Source organism: Staurois parvus, unplaced genomic scaffold, assembly GCF_062004578.1.
Source record: "Staurois parvus isolate SC_StPar_1 unplaced genomic scaffold, SC_StPar_1.0 ptg000605l, whole genome shotgun sequence".
Lineage (NCBI taxonomy): Eukaryota > Metazoa > Chordata > Amphibia > Anura > Ranidae > Staurois > Staurois parvus.
The window spans coordinates 9,689-24,485 of record NW_028318401.1 but is presented as its reverse complement, the minus strand read 5'-3'; the positions used below and the strand labels follow the sequence as shown (position 1 = coordinate 24,485).

Here is a 14,797-nt window from a genome sequence, read left to right as displayed (position 1 = left end):
AAGTGTGAATGAGCCTATAAAGAATCTTCAGGTTACCAGCGCCTCTTATTTACCTTTCCAAACACTTTAAGAACTCCTGTCTGGGAAAGACACTTCATTTGTACAGTGATGGGTTTCCTAGCCTCCCCTTGACCTAGTAAAACAGCTGAGCCCAGTTCTAGAAGTGTCTTTTCTTCAGTTAACCCTTTTGGAAAAGGAAGAAATCCTTCTATCCCTTCACCGCACCCTTAGAGTAGAGGTGGTTCTAAAGAGCAGCCTGAGTGCCTGAGAGGGACAAGGGGTGGGTAAATGGACAACCTCCCTGGCATAACTGTATAGGGAGGTTCCCCCTCACCGGATGCCCACTCCAAATCTGTGGCTAGTAACCAGCCAGCTGTGGCTTCATGGCTGCTCTGACAGCTACGGCACATCCACTATGTACCCACAGCTAACATGAAAAAACCATCATGCAAGTGCAACTACCTTCTAGCTGCTAGAAAGCAAGCAATTGGCCACACTTGTGCAGTGCACACATCATGCCAACCATGGGCAGTGGGAGCAATGTGGCAGGGAATGTTGTTGGGCAGTACACCCATTTTATGGTATGCATTAGGAGCAGGGAGGGGGTACAGTTCCCTATTCTTCAGCACTGGATGCATCTGTCCCAGTACTGGTGCCTGCTGTAATAGATGGAGGGCTGGAGATTCTCAAACTCATAAAAGGGCATGTCATGGACAGTGTTCCATTAGAGTTTTGTGCTGAATTGTATGTTTTTATCTATTGGGTTGTGATTTGAATAAAAGACATTACTGCACTAATAGGGCATGTTTTTCTTTTATTATTTCAATTTGAGGAATATCTGTCATTATTGATCATTTGACCCACTTCACATAGTACCTTATCCAGTTGGAGTTCAAGTGTATATTGACTTCTTTCAGTGCAGTGAGGTCGTACATTTTGGTGAGAGTTTCTTTAAATTTCATGTGAGGTCTCCACAAATTCCGTACCAGACCATTATCTGAGCATGCAGCCTGGTAGACCAGGAAAGTAGGGGGGGCAAGTGTGCAGCTCTCCTCTTGAACTATACTAGGCCACACTCCCTCAACATTTTGCCACCAGGGACTGTCACGACCGCGGTCGACGCCACCAACAGGGCGACAATCGCACGACCGCGACTAACAGTAATACGTCACGCCCACGGCATCAGACCCCAGACCTTCTCACCAAACTCGTGACCGAAGGGCCGGCCGATCTAAAACCGCGGTGTGACGTGCGTAACAAGGCCACACTCAGCCGCACCCAACACAGCGATTGCCCAGCTAATGGACTACAATCGGTGCCTGCAGCCTGAATGCGCTTGTTGCTGGGTCGGGTTAATTACGCAACTAACCCTCTACTGCCACCACCACTTTTGTCGGAGACTGGGAAACTCCCGTTATCAAATATACACTATAATGATTGAAATATTGATCTATATAGCACGGCCTGCGGACCTGCTATACAGAGATATAACAAACCGTAGCGTCTCTTCAAAGGCAGGGATTCGTGAATTGCAAGTAAGCGCTTAGAAACAGTTTAACACTTTCAGAAAGAAAGATTTATTACTAAAAGCGTCAGACAGATGCAAATAAATATTTACAAAGAGATGTCACAAAAATATATCTATATGTATATAAAGACACAGCAAAGAGGTAATTAGAAAGAAGATTACAGGGTTAAGTTACTTGCCCATATGCCTGGGTTTGCAGTCCAAGATGCAGAGCAGAAAGGTTCTTTGATCTCCTCTGTTACGATGTTACCTCGGAGATCTCCTCGTGTTAAAAAAAAAACAACTTTCACTCACTCTCTAGGCTTGTCAGCCTGTCTTTTTTAAAAGTCCCTCACAAAGGGAGGGGGGCTCTGACTACACCTTTTGGGAGTGGTCATTGGGAGATTTTAAACTGAAACTGCCAGCTCATGTCCCATGATATGAAACATACGGTTGACCTGAGGAATGTTCAGTTCTTGGGTCAGGTTGATAAGGTGTGGGGCTTACATAGCTTTGGGTGACCAAAGTGACACCTCTGCAGAAGGGCTGGCTCCACTTCTCATGTCTTAGCCTGGTTGTTCCACATCATCTGCCAGGAGATAAAGTCTGCCTCACAGGAATGCAAGGGGGGGGGGATGTGAGGAATGATTCGAGGAATACCTCAAATACAACAAGCTAAAGGAGAACTCTGCTTCCAGCTGGATGAGCTAGTTTGCTACAGGGACCTCCCTGGCAAAGCACCTTGTCCCCATGTTGATGTGGGCAAGTGACTCTTCCCATAATCCTGGCCCAGTGGTTGTGGGGTTGCAGGGGAAGACTTATAGGATACCTGCCCCACTATGTGAATGAGTATGGGGTACACAGAACCCCTACTCATTCACCTAAAAAAAGCAACAGTAAAAAAAAAAAAACAACACAGCTTGACCTTTATTGAAAAAGTCCCCCAATGTTTATAAACCATCAATCACGTCATCCAGCAATATACTGTAGGTCTACATCAATCACGATAAACGATGGCCCCCGACCCCAACAAAACCTGCCACCCACTGAGCTCCTGTCACTTGCCAGCTCTGAACGACCGCTCCACTTCCCCCTGTTGCTGAAGTAAAAGGAAACCAAAGGAGGACAACAAAGATAAAGGAGAAGGGCAAGAGATAACAAGAGGATGAAAACCACCTCATCTGCTCTTTGTTATGTTACATATAGGAGTCTCAGGTCTTTAACCACTTCCAGTCCGGACACTTTCACCCCCTTCCAGACCGGACACTTTTACCCCCTTCCTGACCAGGGCAATTTTCAGCTTTTAGCGCTATCACACTTTGAATGACAATTGCGCGGTCATGCAACACTGTACCCAAATTAATTTTTTACCATTTTTTTGATAGATAAAGCTTTATTTTGGTGGTATTTATTCACCACTGGGATTTGTATTTTTTTTGCTATGTAAATGAAATGTCCAAAAATTTTGAAAAAAAGTTTTTTTTTTATAAAATTTTGCAAATCAATAATATTTCATCATAAATCTTAGCCAAAATTTATTCCGTTATCTTTTTAGTAAAAAAAAAAAAAATCCAAATTAGTTTATAAGCAAAAATTATAATTTTTAAACATTTTTTTTTACATTTTTATTTTATTTTTTTATATTATTATTTTTTATTTTTATTTTTTACATACTGTCACCCTAGCAGTACAGTGTCACCATGGTGACACTGTACTACTTGTGAGGGGTGATGAAGATTTTTTTTTTTTTTTTTACACTGATTGCTTTTACACCCATATAGGATGTAAAAGCAATCATTTCTCTTTCTCTCTGTGTGCATTCATGCACTCATTGAGAAGAACTGAGTGAGCTGTGATTGGTCACATCCTGTCACATGGTACAAGGCTTTTGTGAATAGCCTTGTACCATGTGACCTCTGTGATCATTCACAGATTTCACACGTAGTAAGCAATGATGTCACAAGTGACATCTTGCTTACTACTTTGCATGTGATCACTGATTGGCCAATCAGTGATCACATGATCGGGACCTCGTACAGAGGTCCCGTCCGACGATCGGTGTTTCACTGTGTCCGGAGGACACGGCGGGCACCGGATCGCGGTGCTGCGCGCTCCCAGGGAGCGCGCACAGGCAGGGTGCGGGGAGGCCGTTTATTGACGGCCACCCGACCCTGCAGTGCCACCGTCCGGCCGTTTATATACAACGGCCGGTCGGGAAGTGGTTAAGGATCCTAACAACCCCCTTGCCCTGAACAAACATGGAGGACCTGTCTATTTACACGTTTGCTCCTTAATTTCTGGAATGTTTGAAAGCATTCCTTAAATATGATGTATTAAGAGTTCAGCAGATCATCTTTATGTGTGTAGATATAATAATTAAAACTGGAAATGTTTAATTAAACACGGCAGAGATAAGCACGTGTGTTCTATTGCATAGTTGTGATTATTCCGGTATTTTCTGCCTGCAGCTCCTATGAAATAATTGTCTTTGGTGGTCAGGAAGGCAATTCAACAAAGGAGTGTCTGAAGTTCAAGAACACCCCGTACAACTCCAGCTGGTCTCCGAGCCGTTATACTGCAGCTCTCTTTCCTGCAGAGACCCTCACCGAACCCAGAACCTTCACCTTGGGGGATGACCACCATTATAATGGGTTCCACAATGCTCCTCTTATCTCCAACCACAAATACACCGTCTACATTCGGGTCACCAGCCGCTGGAAACACGTATGTCTATACTGATGTCTTCCTGGTGTGTGAGTGCCATGAATGAGGGCCGATAGTCTCTGTTAGTGTTGGGCTTTATGTTTGAGTTGAACTGTTCGCCCACCGCGCCCCACAATGCACTGCACCCTGACAGTGCATTGTGATTGGCCAAAGAAATGCACCTGACCACAGATCAGGTGCACTGCTTTGTTCAATCACAGCGCATGATGACGTCACAGAATTTAAAAATTGTCAGACGATGGGAGCCAGTGTCAAGAGCAGAGCATTTTTTTTCTTTCTTTTTTTTCAGGTTGGCGGTGGCGGCAGAGGGCATTGTGATTGACATTGGATCTACTTTAAGGAACATTTTTTTATTTTTGTTTTTATTAACCAGTTGACCTCCAGAGGATTTACCCCCCTTAATGACCACGCCTCTTTTTGCTACTCGGCGCTGCACTAATTCAACTGATAATTGCGCGGTCATGCAATGCTGCACCCAAACAAAATTTACGTCCTTTTTTTCACACAAATAGAGCTTTCTTTCGGTGGTATTTGATCGCCTGTGCGCTTTTTATTTTTCACGCTATAAACAAAAAAAGAAAAACAATATTTTTTACTTTCAGCTATAAAAAATATATAGTAAACTCAAAGTTGGTTATAAATTTAGGCCAAAATGTATTCTGCTCCATGTTTTTGGTAAAAAAAATCCCAATAAGTGTATATTGATTGCTTTGTGTGGAAGTTATAGCGTCTACAAACTATGGTATAGATACTGCAATTTACGCCATTTTTCTGCTATACAGCGCTGCGCTAGTTTAACGGACAATTGCGCGGTCATGCAATATGGTACATAAATTAAATTTACCTCCCTTTTTTCCACACAAATTGAGCTTTCTTTTGGTGGGATTTGATCGCCTGTGCGGTTTTTATTTTTTGCGCTATAAAAAAAAAGGCTGACAATTTTGAGGAAAAAAAAACAATATTTTGGACTTTTTGCTATAAAACATGTCCAGTAAAAAAAAAATGCAAAAATCAAATTTAGTCATAAATTTCTGCCAAAATGCATTCTGCGACATGTCTTTGCTAAAAAAAAAAAAAACAATACGTGTAAATTAATTGGTTTACGTGAAAGTTATAGCGTTTACAAATGGCGGGAAAGATACTGGGATTTTTAGGTTTTTTTTATACTAATAATGGCGGCGATCAGTGAATTATGGCAGCGATCAGTGACTTATGGCAGCAACCAGCGACTTATGGCGGGACTGCGGGACTGCGGAGGACATTCTGACATTGGGGGGTACTGACTTGGGGTCACTGACATCCCCAAAAACACTAATACAGTGATCAGTGCAAAAAGAAAAACACTGACACTGTACTAATGGCACTGGGGAGGAAGGGGTTAACTTTATTTTGCAGGGAAGGGTTATCTGTGTGAGGGGGAGTGTTTTACTAGGGGGCGGGGCGGGGTGTGTACTGGGCGGGACAAGGCTGATCGAGAGAGAGAAACTCTTCTGGCTCGATCAGCTCGTCCTCGAGCTGACAGGGAAGTGATAGACAGCACAGCTACTGCAGCTGTGCTCTCTGTCACTGTTTACTGCTGATCGCCGGGAAACAGCGGCTAAGGACCGGCTGTGACCCGGCTACTGACATCCACGACGGTGATCGGCGGGACAGATAGGGCGTTGGCGCGCCTCGCGCGTGCCCCCTATCTGTTTACAAAACACACATTTTAAAACGTGGTTTTGCCTGCCCGTGCCGCCCTGCCGCCGTATTTCTACAGTGGCTGGGCGGCAAGTGGTTAAAGGACTTGTCAAAGACTGCCTCCTGTCATTTTTACACTACACTTTTTTTTTTTTGGTGAATTGATAGCGGTACCATGCACCCCATACTCATTCACATGGGGGGCCGGGATCTGAGGACCCCCTTGTTAAAGGGGGCTTCCAGATTTCTATAAGAACCCTGCACGCAGACCCCCACAACCACCGGCCAAGGTTGTGGGGAAGAGGCCCTTGTCCCTAGCAACATGGGGACAAGCAGCTTTGGGGGGGTGAGCCCCCCTGCCCCAAACCCCCCCCCCCATGTTGAGGGCATGTGGCTTGGTATGGTTCAGGAGGGGGGCGCTTGCTCATCCCTCGCCTTCCCTGACGTGCCGGGCGGCATGCATGAATACGGGTTTGGTAGGCATTTTGGGGGGTCCCCCATGTCATTTTTTTTTAATGTTTTAATTATCGGGCAATGTCGGCATTTTTTTTGACATTCACGCCAATCAGTGACCACATGCAGAGTAGTCAGCAAGATGTCACTTCTGACATCATTGCTTACTACGTGTGAAATCTGTGAATGATCACAGAGGTCACATGGTACAGGGCTATTCACAACAGCCTTGTACCATGTGACAAGCTGTGACCAATCACAGCTCACACAGTAGTTCTCAATGGCTGCAAGAATGCAGCCAGAGAGAAGGAGAAATATTTGCTTTTACAGACTTTATGGGTGCAATCAGTGTAAAAAAAAAAAAAATCTGCATCTCCCCCCACAAGTAGTACAGTGTCACTATGGTAACATTGTACTGCTAGGGTGACAGTATGTAAAAAAATAATTAAATAAATAAATAATAATATAAACAGATTAAAAAAAATGTAAAACAAAATGTTTAAAAATTATAATTTTTGGTTATAAACTAATTTTGATTATTTGTTTTTTACTAAAAAGGTAACTGAATAATTTTTGGCCAAGATTTATGATGAAATATTATTTATTTGCAACATTTTCTAAGAAAAACACTTCTTTTCAAAATTTTTGGACTTTTTCATTTACATAGCAAAAAAAAATAAAAATCCCAGCGGTGAATAAATTCCACCAAAATAAAGCTCTATCTGTCTCAAAAAAATGCTAAAAAAATTCATATGGGTACAGTGTTGCATGACCACACAATAGTCATTCAAAGTGTGACAGCGCTGAAGGCTGAAAATTGGCCGGGACTGGAAGGGGGTGAAAGTGTCCGGACAGGAAGGGGGGGAAAGTGTCCGGACAGGAAGGGGGGGAAAGTGTCCGGACTGGAAGGGGGTGAAAGTGTCCGGACTGGAAGGGGGTGAAAGTGTCCGGACTGGAAGGGGGGGAAAGTGTCTGGACTGGAAGGGGGGGAAAGTGTCCGGACTGGAAGTGGGAGAAAGTGTCCGGACTGGAAGGGGGTGAAAGTGTCCGGACTGGACGGGGGTGAAATTGTCCGGACAGGAAGGGGGGGGGGAAGTGTCCGGACAGGAAGAGGGTGAAAGTGTCCGGACTGGAAGTGGGGGAAAGTGTCCGGACTGGAAGGGGGGGAAAGTGTCCAGACTGGAAGGGGGGGAAAGTGTCCGGACTGGAAGGGGGGGGAAGTGTCCGGACTGGAAGGGGGGAAAGTGTCCGGACTGGAAGGGGGTGAAATTGTCCGGACTGGAAGGGGGGGGGAGTGTCCGGACAGGAAGAGGGTGAAAGTGTCCGGACAGGAAGGGGGTGAAAGTGTCCAGACTGGAAGGAGGGGAAAGTGTCCGGACTGGAAGGGGGTGAAATTGTCCGGACTGGACGGGGGTGAAATTGTCCGGACAGGAAGGGGGGGGGGGAGTGTCCGGACAGGAAGAGGGTGAAAGTGTCCGGACTGGAAGGGGGGGAAAGTGTCCGGACTGGAAGGGGGGGAAAGTGTCCGGACTGGAAGGGGGTGAAGTGTCCGGACTGGAAGGGGGGGGAAGTGTCCGGACTGGAAGGGGGGGAAAGTGTCCGGACTGGAAGGGGGTGAAAGTGTCCGGACTGGAAGGGGGTGAAAGTGTCCGGACTGGAAGGGGGTGAAAGTGTCCGGACTGGAAGGGGGTGAAAGTGTCCGGACTGGAAGGGGGGGAAAGTGTCCGGACTGGAAGGGGGGGAAAGTGTCCGGACTTGAAGTGGTTAATAGAAAAAAGTATAGTAAAGACAAGAGAAAGCACTATATATCAGCTAGATCTAATAATATTGTTGTTTGTTAAAGATGATATACAGAGAATGGTAAATAGACTATCCCATCTCTCCTGCAGGTGGAGACGTCATCATGTGCTTTTGCTGGAGTCACTGAAGGTGAGTTGGGTTATAGAGTCTCTACTGCAACATTCCTCTTTATATGGGGGGGGGGGAGGGCTCTGTTATCTGTGCTACAGGTGGGACCCCTATTTGTATAAAAACAAATTATTAAACCTGATGAAGGGTCGGAGCCCTGATTCCTGTTTGGATTGATTAAGTAAAATGTTACGTGACACTAAGATCCAGCATTTTCAGATGGAAAGGTCAGTAATGGCAGCCGCCATATTTCCAGTAACAGTTTCCTTGATTCTGATTGTCTTGATATATGAACAGTTCTGCTACAAAGTGTGTTTATTTTATTATGATAGAAAAAGTTGTAGCCTAAAAACACCATGTAAGTGCCATCGCTGTCCAGCCCCGCCCCTGAGGAGTGTAATCTTTACACACTGGGAGGATATAACCTGCAGAGAGAAGTGAATTAGGTACAACGTAGATCACCATCTGTGTTCAGTCCACGGGGTCCAATACTGACAGTCCTCATGTATCCGGTGATAATTCAATGTCCTGTCTATTCCACAGGTGTGACCGGCGGCTCTTTGATTCCGTAAGTACAAAGCACTTCTGACACCAAAAATAACTTACTGATAGAAGCCAGATCTCCTATGTTCTGTGATGATTTGTACAGGGATAAACTGTAGATATTATTTATATTTCTCCTATATCCCAAGAAGGCTAGATCCAGTTCTCACCATCAGTCACCCCCAGTTCTCACCATGAGTCACCCCCAGTTCTCACCATCAGTCACCCCCAGTTCTCACCATCAGTCACCCCCAGTTCTCACCATGAGTCACCCCCAGTTCTCACCATCAGTCACCCCCAGTTCTCACCATGAGTCACCCCCAGTTCTCACCATCAGTCACCCCCAGTTCTCACCATCAGTCACCCCCAGTTCTCACCATCAGTCACCCCCAGTTCTCACCATGAGTCACCCCCAGTTCTCACCATGAGTCACCCAACATGTCCTTTTTTTAACTACTTTGCTATACAGTGTTTTTCACATACTGTATAAATATAATAATCAAATTGTGGCTGGACGTAGTTTGCAGAGGATAATGGATATTTTCATAAAGAGTACACACAAACTGAAATTTTAGATAAGGCTGACAATAAAAGTGCCAGAAAAATAGGTACGAAGGACACAAGGACCAAAGACTAACCCATGTTCAATTCACTGGTCTTTTGAAATCACAAATTTGCAAAGTTTTGTTAAAAAAGGGTATCTAAAAAGCAAAAAACATTTTTTTTCCCTGGAGTTCCATTGTTATTATATAATGCTTTAACCACTTCCAGTCCGGACACTTTCACCCCCTTCCAGTCCGGACACTTTCACCCCCTTCCAGTCCGGATACTTTCACCCCCTTCCAGTCCGGACACTTTCCCCCCCCTTCCAGTCCGGACACTTTCACCCCCTTCCAGTCCGGACACTTTCCCCCCCCTTCCAGTCCGGACACTTTCCCCCCTTCCAGTCCGGATACTTTCACCCCCTTCCAGTCCGGATAATTTCACCCCCTTCCAGTCCGGACACTTTCCCCCCCCTTCCAGTCCAGACACTTTCCCCCCTTCCAGTCCGGACACTTTCCCCCCCCTTCCAGTCCGGACACTTTCCCCCCCCTTCCAGTCCAGACACTTTCCCCCCCCTTCCAGTCCGGACACTTTCCCCCTCTTCCAGTCTGGACACTTTTACCCCCTTCCAGTCCAGACACTTTTACCCCTTCCAGTCCGGACACTTTCCCCCCCTTCCAGTCCGGACACTTTCCCCCCCTTCCAGTCCGGATACTTTCACCCCCTTCCAGTCCGGACACTTCCCCCCCCCTTCCAGTCCAGACACTTTCCCCCCTTCCAGTCCGGACACTTTCACCCCCTTCCAGTTCGGACACTTTCCCCCCCCTTCCAGTCCAGACACTTTCCCCCCCCTTCCAGTCCAGACACTTTCCCCCCCCTTCCAGTCCGGACACTTTCCCCCTCTTCCAGTCCGGACACTTTTACCCCCTTCCAGTCCAGACACTTTCCCCCCTTCCAGTCCGGACACTTTCCCCCCCTTCCAGTCCGAACACTTTCACCCCCTTCCAGTCCGGACACTTTCCCTCCCTTCCAGTCCGGACACTTTCCCCCCCTTTCAGTCCGGACACTTTCCCCCCTTCCAGTCCGGACACTTTCCCCCCCTTCCAGTCCGAACACTTTCACCCCCTTCCAGTCCGGACACTTTCCCTCCCTTCCAGTCCGGACACTTTCCCCCCCTTTCAGTCCGGACACTTTCCCCCCTTTCAGTCCGGACACTTTCCCCCCTTCCAGTCCGGACACTTTCCCCCCCCTTCCAGTCTGGACACTTTCACCCCCTTCCAGTCCCGACACTTTCCCCCTCTTCCAGTCCGGACACTTCCCTCCCCCCTTCCAGTCTGGACACTTCCCTCCCCCCCTTCCAGTCCGGACACTTTCCCCCCCCCTTCCAGTCCGGACACTTTCCCCCCCCCCTCCAGTCCGGACACTTCCCCCCCCCCCCCTTCCAGTCCGGACACTTTCACCCCCTTCCAGTCCGGACACTTTCACCCCCTTCCGGTCCGGACACTTCCCCTCCTTCCGGTCCGGACACTTTCACCCCCTTCCGGTCCGGACACTTTCACCCCCTTCCAGTCCGGACACTTTCACCCCCTTCCAGTCCGGACACTTTCCCCCCCCTTCCAGTCCGGACACTTTCCCCCCCTTCCAGTTTCCAGTCCGGACACTTTCCCCCCCTTCCAGTCCGGACACTTTCACCCCCTTCCAGTCCGGAAACTTTCCCCCCCTTCCAGTCTGGACACTTTCACCCCCTTCCGGTCCGGACACTTCCCCTCCTTCCAGTCCGGACACTTTCACCCCCTTCCGGTCCGGACACTTTCACCCCCTTCCGGTCCGGACACTTTCACCCCCTTCCGGTCCGGACACTTTCACCCCCTTCCAGTTTGGACACTTTCACCCCCTTCCAGTCCGGACACTTTCCCCCCCTTCCAGTTTGGACACTTTCACCCCCTTCCAGTCCGGACACTTTCCCCCCCTTCCAGTCCGGACACTTTCCCCCCCTTCCAGTCCAGACACTTTTACCCCCTTCCAGTCCGGACACTTTCCCCCCCTTTCCAGTCCGGACACTTTCACCCCCTTCCAGTCTGGACACTTTCACCCCCTTCCTATCCAGGCCAATTTTCAGCTTTCAGCGATATCACACTTTAAATGACAATTGCACAGTCATGCAACACTGTATCCATACGAATTTTTTAGCATTTTTTTGAGACAGATAAAACTTTATTTTGGTGGTATTTATTCACCACTGGGATTTTTATTTTGTTTTGCTATATAAATGAAAAAGTCCCAAAATTTGGAAAAGAAGTGTTTTTCTTATAAAATTTTTCAAATATAAGCTTTCTTCATAAATCTTGGCTAAAATGTATTCAGCTATCTTTTTAGTAAAAAAAAAATAACCAAATTAGTTTATAACCAAAATTATAATTTTTCTAAATTTTTTTTTACATTTTTATTTTATTTTTTATATTATTATTTATGTTTTTTTTTTTTTTACATACTGTCACCCTAGCAGTTCAGTGTCACCATAGTGACACTGTACTACTTGTGGGGGGTGATGATTTTTTTATTTACACTGATTTCTTTTACAACCATAAAGGCTGTAAAATCAATCATCTCTCCTTCTCTCTGGCTGCATTCTTGCAGCCATTGAGAAATACTGTGTGAGCTGTGATTGGTCACAGCTTGTCACATGGTACAAGGCTGTTGTGAATAGCCCTGTACCATGTGACCTCTGTGATCTTTCACAGATTTCACATGTAGTAAGCAATGATGTCAGAAGTGACATCTTGCTTACTACTCTGCATGTGATCACTGATTGGCCAATCAGTGATCACATGATCGGGACCTCGCACAGAGGTCCCGTACAACGATCGGTGTTCCACTGTGTCCGGAGGACACAGCGGGCACCAGATTGCAGTGCTGCGCACTCCCAGGGAGCGGGGAGGCCATTTATAAATGGTCACCCGCCTCTGCACTGCTCCCATCTGGACGTTTTTATATACATGGGCCAGACAGGAAGTGGTTAATAAAGGCCATTTTCTACATTGTCTGGATTTTGATTTTCTATTTGAGTGTGCACCCCCCTCCTGAACCATACCAGATCACATGCCCTCAACTTTGGAAGAGTATTTTGGGGCAATGCAAACACTTCCCCACAAGGCACCTTGTTCCTTTTTGTTGATGGGAACAAGGGCCTCATTCCCACACCCCTGGAGTAAACGTGGCATTCTGCAAGGGGTACTTGTTGGAATCTGGAAGCACCCTTTAAAATAGGGGCACCCCCAGACATCTAGCTTCACCTACGTGCATGAGTATGGGGCACATAGTACCCATTGTTACTTATCCACAAAAAAAGCAAAATAGTAAAAAAAAACACCCAACAATGAATGCCCCCCCCCCCCATGTAAATCCAGAATCAGTCATGTCATCCACTGAGATGGGATTGGCATCTGAACTACTTTGAAAAATCATGGAACCCAGCTTAAACCGAACCCAGGGAAGTTCGACTCATGCCTACTCTTTATGATGAAGTTTGAGAGACCAGCAGTGCGCCCATCCAAGGATCAGCCCCAATGTTGTGTTCACATGCCAGAGCCTCCACTCTAATCATTCATTGCAAGGTAGCCACAGGGACCTTCTGGGATTGAGTTTCTGTGTACCAAAGAAGTTAGTCCCTCTGTTAAACCCTGCTTAATCCAGAACTGCCAGGCAAAGGGAGGAATTAAAGCCTAAGAAAAGGTTAAAAAGTGTGTTGGATCAGGCCTACCTCCAGAAGGTGATAGCTTGGGTAGTAAGGAATCACAAAAATCACAAGTAAAGTGAGTCTTTTGTTGGCCGTTCCAGGAGAAAATGCAAAAATAGAAAGTAGTCTTCCCCACCTACCCAAATCATTTTACTAGGGTCTTTGGAGAAGTCATATGTCATGGCAGTCAAATGGGTAGAGGGTCACTGGCATTGGGAAATCTGTAGGAGGTTTAGGTAAAGTAGGCACATCTCATAGTATGGAGCTCAGCGGTTGATGTAGTGCCCACCTTGTGTTTTCAATAAGAAGTTAATGGGTGCAACTGAGGACATACTAAAGAGCAATTCAAAGACCCCCTTCCTGGTAACTTCATTGTTAAAATGTGGTTGCTTTTTGTTTATATATTGGTTATTGTTTATTAAATGACTGCTTTGGCCAAATAAATCCATGCCATACAGTTTGTGTTGTTATTGGGAAACTTTTGGTGAAATAAAAGGGCCCAGTGACTGATGAATCCATAATTCAAGTACCCAACGTTTCCCAACAGGCCCCTTACAAGCTGTTTATGTTAGGGCATTTTATGTATTTTTTCACCTTATTTATGTTTTTAATGCCATGTTCTATGTTGTGTCCTTTTTCCCCAGTGCGTTGTCAGGGTCATCTCTGGGAATCATCACCGGTTTGCTGGTGCTGATACTTCTGGCTCTGGTGGCTCTTACCATGGTCCAGTTCACTCCATGGATGAAGAAGAAACTCCTCAGAGTACGGATCTGACATTATCCAGTACATGTGATATACCATATTAAGAAGAGAAGCAAGGAGACCCATATATATATAGTGGTCCCTACCTTGTCACTGGGTTTTACTAGTACCACGTCCCTTATAAAGGCACTGAAAAATGCAAAAACTTCAACTGAAAAAAACTACTGGGACTTTTTAGGTACCATACCAACTAGGGATTCACTGAAATTCCGGCGGCCAAAAAGTTTAGCTGAAAACACCCATTTTGGCTGTCGGCGGAAATGAAAAAAAAAAGCACTGATACAGGTGCCGAAAAAACCCCGCCCTCAAAGCCGCCCAAGCCCTCAAAGCCGCCCATCCACCATCACCCACCACTCGGTAGTTAAGTCTTACCTGAGAAACCATCGATCCTGGCGTTGCGCATAGAGATGAGAGAAAGAAAGATGGCCACCACACACCTCTATGCTCTTGGAGGACCGGAGCGATGGCACTTACGGTTCAGGTCATTTTTTTTTTTAAAGCACTAGATCAATGCTTTTTTTTATCTAATGCTTTACATTGCAGAGGAGAGATGTGGGGTCATATTGACCCCACATCTCTCCATAAAGAGGACCTGTCACTGATTATTTCTATCACAAGGGATGCATGCATTTCTTGTGATAAGAATAAAAGTGATTACAATTTTTTTTTTTAACGGAACAGTGCGAAAATAAAAAAAAAACATTTAATAATTTTTTTTTTAAAGTTTAAAGTGCCCCGTCCCTCTGTGCTCGCACATAGTGGTGAACGCATATGTAGGCCATGCCCACATATGTAAATGTTGTTCAAACCACACATGTGAGGTATCGCCATGAACGTTGGAGCGAGAGCAATAATTCTTGCACTAGACCTCCTCTGTGACTTTACACTGCTAACCTGGAGATATTTTTAAAGCATCGCCCATTGAATCTTTTAACCGCATG

The 14,797-nt window shown here is 46.1% G+C and overlaps 1 protein-coding gene across 2 annotated transcripts in view; it reads left to right on the top strand.

The window, feature by feature from the left end:
• Positions 1–13,956, top strand: part of LOC149449727 (complement factor H-like) — a 169,447-nt gene extending 155,491 nt beyond the window's left edge. The window contains exons 18-21 of one of the 2 annotated variants that reach the window (XM_089692804.1): positions 3,976–4,231; positions 8,254–8,293; positions 8,816–8,840; positions 13,739–13,956. In XM_089692804.1, the coding sequence (XP_089548930.1) occupies positions 3,976–4,231; positions 8,254–8,293; positions 8,816–8,840; positions 13,739–13,868 (451 nt within the window). In that variant the 3' untranslated portion in view covers positions 13,869–13,956. Of the gene's footprint in view, positions 1–3,975; positions 4,247–8,253; positions 8,294–8,815; positions 8,841–13,738 lie in introns of those variants that run through there. The other variant, XM_089692805.1, reaches the window with a different exon arrangement.
• The last annotated feature ends 841 nt before the right edge of the window (positions 13,957–14,797 follow it).